General features: G+C 41.9%; 1 protein-coding gene across 1 annotated transcript; it reads left to right on the top strand.

The window, feature by feature from the left end:
• The first annotated feature begins 1,527 nt into the window (after positions 1-1,527).
• On the top strand, positions 1,528-5,074 carry LOC121183205 (chymotrypsin-like elastase family member 3B). The gene is made up of 8 exons (XM_041040161.1): positions 1,528-1,601; positions 1,710-1,798; positions 1,880-1,977; positions 2,156-2,284; positions 2,441-2,577; positions 3,097-3,239; positions 3,354-3,506; positions 3,658-5,074. The coding sequence occupies exons 1-8, from the start codon at positions 1,559-1,561 to the stop codon at positions 3,673-3,675; spliced, it is 810 nt and encodes a 269-aa protein (XP_040896095.1). The 5' UTR covers positions 1,528-1,558; the 3' UTR covers positions 3,676-5,074.
• The last annotated feature ends 789 nt before the right edge of the window (positions 5,075-5,863 follow it).

Below are 5,863 nucleotides of genomic sequence, written 5' to 3'. Positions count from 1 at the left end.
GTTTTAAAAAGTTAAATGTGTTTCTGCTCCTTAGTCTTCTCACTGACTTTTAATGTCTCTATAATAAAGTTTCAATGTTTGTATTTTAAAGAACAGTAGTTCACTAACATTAAAATGATTTAAACATACCATTGATTCTTTTTCACACTGTTTGACTTTATAGGTGTTATTGTTTCACACACACTCACTCATTATAAATGACAATTCCCACCTGAGTGGTCTCCTGTAAACAGCATCAGTGGTTAATTCACTGTCAGCTGTAACTTTTGCAGCCCTTATCAGAATTATTCACAGTTCTGTCATTGCTATGTTATGCAAACATACAGCACATGGCTGCTTCATAAATCTTCATGCAGTGTCTGGTGTTGGGAATTACCGTAGCACGGCGAGATAACAAGCAAAGCCTTGTAGCTGTTGAAGCAATATTGATTTGATTTGCTCCCTAAAAGGGGAAATTTATAGATGTGTGCCGTCTTCTCTAGAGAGTGATATTAGTTTCCCTCAGGAGGAAAGAATACTGTCTGAGCGAGGCATGAAGAATTGGGTCCAGATTCAGCAGGAGCATGGGCCCCTCTGTGAATGTATAACATGTTATTAAGGGAGAGAAAGTTGTTACAGGACTGTTTCTCTTGAAGGTAACCCAAAGCTATCCTGTTCTGTGGTCGCAGGAAGAGAATTTATTTCTCGCAGCACACTGAGCATCGAGACAGCTGATGACACTAAACCTTCGTCTCAGTTTCTCTGCCTTCCTCTCTTTTCTCCCCAGTTTTCTTCTTCACTCACTCTGAAGTTGCTACCGCAGCTACTCTCGTTTTCATGCACCCAACACACTCACTTTGGGAACAGATTCTGTTTATTCAAGCTGCAGGGTTCTTCACGTTCAGCGGCATGTTTTCGTACAGCTATGTGCAAAGGTTGTTTTATTGTGTTGTGTTATTTTGTAATATACTGTGTTTAGCGATAAGCTGTCACTGATGCTTTTGCGCTACAAATCCCAGAAGCCACTGTGTAAATAGCGTAAGCAGTAATGTGGGGTCCTTCTGCTTGTATTTTCCATTAGTGACCTTTCATTGCTGCACTAATGCTGACTACCCAATACTGCCTGCAGAAATGGAAAATGTATTATTTCCTCTAACTGTATTACAAGTCTAGGTATATTTTCTAATCACTGGAAACACGCACTAAATGAATGTAGCTACAGTATAGTAAGACAGAGGACAAGCTACTGGTCTTCCTGTGGTGTACAGGATGTTCATGTTCAGTGGAAAAATCTTTCCTGAAGCACCTTCAAGACTTCAGATTGAAAGTTCATTTTTGACTTTGATAAACCTCCCACTTTTTTCCATCGTCACATCGGTCCCGTGTCCTGACAGACCAGCTGATGCATCTGTGGAACAGGAAGTTTTTTCCCAGCTACAATCAGCTCTGGATGCTGATAACACGTTCAGTGTAATCAGTGTTTGGGCTGACGGACAGACTGAGGAGGTATAAGAGAGCTGAACTAAACAGAGAGAGAGAGAGTGTGTGTGTGTGTGTGTTTCCTCCGCAGACTGACATCATGCTGCAGACACTGGTCCTCCTGCTGCTTCAGGCAGCATATGGTGAGTAGTTTGGCTTGGATGAGGACATCAAACAGAGTATTAGACACTATGATTAATCACTGAGCTAATGTTATTTAAGTTATAAAATTCATTATTATGTGTTTGCAGTTTTCGGATGTGGTACACCTGCTGTCAAGCCTGATACCAGCAGAGTGGTGAATGGACAGGACGCTCGCCCCCATAGCTGGCCTTGGCAGGTAACCACGTTTTAAATTCACTCAACATTTCTCTCATTAAGAATTACAGTAAATCCTAAATGTCCATTTTTTCCCACCCAGATCTCCCTGCAGGTGAAACATGGCAGCCGTTACCATCACACTTGTGGAGGAACTCTGATTGGACCTCGCTGGGTGCTGACTGCTGGACACTGCATCTGGTGACTAACAATAAGATCAGACAGCCACCCTGTGATTCGTTCATAGACTTATCGCAGCAAGCACACAGAAGCAATGTTGACTTGTACGATGATACAGATGAGACCCAGAAGTGTGGGAATATGCAGAACGAGGGAAATAATACAGGTGTACTGTGAAATGACAGAAAGTGTCTGACAGGCCAGGAGATGTGTACCGTGTGGTCTTGGGAGAACATGACATGAGCCAGCAGGAGGGCACTGAACAGATCAGAGATATTCTTCGTATTATCGTTCATCCAAAGTGGGACATTGACCATGTGGCTAATGGGTGAGTATATTCTGACTCCTTGGGAACAAGTAAAAAGAATTATGCCATTATACCATTATCAAAACAAGGTGTGTAAAGGTGTCCTGTAACCTACCCAGCCTGTTCAGCATAATCTGAGTGAAAACCACTATATAACTATAATTATTTTTTCCACAGAAATGATCTGGCTCTGCTGAAACTGGATAAGAGCCCCATTATGAATGACAGCGTTGGAGTGGCTTGTCTTCCAGAGGCTGGAGAGATCCTCACCCATGGGACACCGTGTTACATCTCCGGCTGGGGCAACCTTTACAGTAATGTCACCGTGTCCTCATCTGTCATCCTGTCTTTGCACTGCAGATCCACTGCAGATCTCTGCAGTGTTTCATCTGCATAGAAAATGAAAAGGACTTTGGCTCAGACAGGTGCAGATGGTGCCTAGAACTCTGTTTAACACTGGAGCATTAAATGTTAGCATGGTTGACATTAACAATTACACAGTCTGTTCTCTTTGCCAGTGTGGGGCATTAACACATTTACTGTAATATGATTGCTTTTTCAGCAATGAGTAATGTAAGGAATTAGAATTTGGAATTCAGTACATCACAGTTACTAATCCTACTACTGCTCCGTTACTTGCTCCGACATTCTGGGATAAGATTCAGGAGTTTGGTGAACAGACTGATCTGGGACATGTTAGCTTGGCACATGAATTCATGAATAACTGATTACAGTTTTCAAGTCACTTTCCCAACACTGTTCTCTGCCTGCTACACACAATCTAAGTGCAAATGTATGTGTTGTTAATCAGCTCTGTCCTCCCTGTGTCTCAGCCCATGGCCCTATGCCTGACAAGCTGCAGCAGGCCTTGCTGCCTGTGGTGGAGCACAGTGTGTGCAGCCGCAGTGACTGGTGGGGCATCAATGTCAAAAACACCATGATCTGTGCAGGAGGAGACGTCGTAGCTGGATGCAATGTGTGTGTGAGGAAGCAAAAGGAAAGCAACTCTTACCTGTCAGAACTGAACCACCTGCTGTGAACAAGGTCAACTGCTTTATAATGTGTTTCTAAATCCCTCTCTTTCTCTCAGGGAGACTCTGGTGGTCCTCTGAACTGTTTGGGTAAGGATGGCAGGTGGTACGTCCAGGGTGTAACCAGCTTTGTTTCCTCCCGCTTCTGTAACGAAGTGAAGAAGCCCACCGTCTTCACTCGCACCTCTGCCTTCACCGACTGGCTCAGTGATGTAAGTTAATCAATACGCCTGCTGTGTTTGATCTACAGCAAAAACCTCAGCTGTGCATGGCTCTGTCTGCAGAGACACTGAAATGTCCTGCAGCCAATGCCACTCATAAATAAAACATTTGACCTGTCAACAAGTCATGTTTTCTCTACAGGTCATGCTGCATTACTGAGGATCTACGATCAACGACTGATCAAATCCAAAAAATAATGAGGTCCCAAGTTCCAATATTTTCTCTGTTCATAGTCAGCGTTCACATGAGGGTCAGATACAGAACATTAGAAAACAGAAATACACAGTGTGTTTGAATAATTTTCATACACTGCAATAAACGTTTGTGCGTCTGTGCGTACACTTTTAGATGTAAATTGTTGGACTTTTTAAACAAAGTCACTTAAATCTGCATTTTTCATGTCTTGAAAAACGTGAGAGAGAAAAGCGTAGAAAGAATTCCCCGTGTCTGTAAAAAATGCAGAGTAGCACTACATATTTCATCCCTCCTGCCGTGTGATAAGAAGAATGAGGAATGGCTGCCCATCACCGTGTGCAGACGATTTATGAATCAGTATTTCCGATCAATCATCAGCAAGGTCGGCCAAGTGTCGGCGCTGGTGAACGCACTGTGTGATACACCCAGGTGGGAGCTGAGCTGGAAAGCAGCATTTCACATCAGATAAATGGTGGCAATAGTTTACCTTGATGCACCGCCTCAGTCCACTGCATCAGGTAACAGGAGCATTTTGAACCACTTCTGAAAAATGCACATCGACCACAGGCTGTTATTTTTAGCATAGATGGTTTAACACACAAAGTACATACAGCAAGGAAACTTTGTTTGAATCTATCATGTCTGAAAGACTCCACTCTTACATTTAAAGTCATCAGTATGCAAAACGTGTTGAAATATTATTGACTGTGGACTTGTGAGTGGTGTGTTTGGTGAAAACAGCCCTGCCTGTCTGACAGCAGAGGAATATATTCACTCTAATGTGTGTCTGATTTATTAAAAGTGTCATGATTGCAAAGCTAAAATATTTACAGTCAAATGGTCAATTGAATAAATGAGGCTGCGTTTTTTAAAGGGTTTGTATTATTTATCTGATTCTACAAAGTGGCTGAAGATGTCAAATAAATGCAGAGGAATAAAAAGCCTCTGAAGTGGAGAAGAAGTATAAAGGAGTGATTTAATGATCCACACTGAAGAGCAGCCTCATTAATCCTTCAGTTATTACTTCCAAAACTGTTTTTTTTTCCATGGATCAAGGGGTAAAATGCCAAAAGAGAAAACATGAACCTGCACTATTGACAATGAGACATTCATCACATCCAGACAGGTTTAAAAAGGAGAACTGTTCTAATTCCTGTCGATGTAAAAGCAAAAATAAACACTTATTGGTTTCTGTCTCCTCTTCATCACAAATGGAGACATCGGCCTTTGGGTGAATCAGTTTATGAGAGCTCTGGTTTCCAGTCTTTAGAGTGAAGCGACCTAAGTCTTCAACAAATGCTTTATTAAGCTTGTTAAAGCAAAACAAATGAATCTTCACTGATGAATAAAGTTCTGTTGTTTCAAACCATGACATGAGCACAAAGCTTTTGATGTTTATCTATCTCCACCTGCTGGTGGAGGTGGGAACCTGCTCAGACGTGACAGCATCACAGCAGCTTCTCTCAGAGCTGCTAAATGGACAAATCAGTACCAACTCCAGTGATCTCTCCAATGCTCACACATGACAAAACATAAGACTTAAACTCTTATGATGTACTTATGACATGTAACGTAACAAAAGCTGTCCAACTCCTGCTGGTAACGGGGAGAACAGGTCCCGCACTCTCCAAAATCCTATTTCTGTCCCCTTCACTTTCACATTTTCAGTTTGACTTACACACTAAAATCCTTCTGAATATCATCCTCCTTGTGTCCTGCCATCACAGTCCAGGGAGCAAGAAGCTGATAAAAATATTAATGCTCATCTGAGTTGCCTTTAATCATTACAACAGCCAGCCCAGTGCAGGGGACGGTTCTGTTTTTGTTTTGCCCCAGGTTTTGCCTCTCAGGCTGCAGTGTGCCCTGTCGTCGTTGATACAGGTTTTTGGGACCATATTGAGCCTGAAGGCAAAACCCATAGATAAACAAAAAAGTACAAAGTAATCTGTGGTAACATTTCTTTTTTTATTGTTTTTAACTGGTTTTATTAAAATCTGTGATTTGCTGATCATTTTCAACACAAGAGTAACAAAAACTACTGATTAAATCACATTTTTAACCCACAAAACCGTTAAAATAAACTCTGCTGCACCACACTATCAGGACACTGCTGGTCATGCTGCCTTATCATCCCTTCTTTGGTAAAAATGTG

Source organism: Toxotes jaculatrix, chromosome 6 (assembly GCF_017976425.1).
Source record: "Toxotes jaculatrix isolate fToxJac2 chromosome 6, fToxJac2.pri, whole genome shotgun sequence".
Taxonomy (NCBI): Eukaryota; Metazoa; Chordata; class Actinopteri; family Toxotidae; genus Toxotes; species Toxotes jaculatrix.
The sequence above is the reverse complement of the archived record's forward strand: the minus strand, read 5'-3'. Positions and strand labels throughout refer to the sequence as shown.

Coding starts and splice junctions, on each gene's coding strand:
- LOC121183205 (XM_041040161.1), top strand. CDS start 1,559: ATGCTGCAGACACTGGTCCTCCTGCTGCTTCAGGCAGCATATG. Junction 1,602..1,709: donor GCTGCTTCAGGCAGCATATG/GTGAGTAGTTTG, acceptor ATGTGTTTGCAG/TTTTCGGATGTGGTACACCT. Junction 2,578..3,096: donor CGGCTGGGGCAACCTTTACA/GTAATGTCACCG, acceptor CCTGTGTCTCAG/CCCATGGCCCTATGCCTGAC.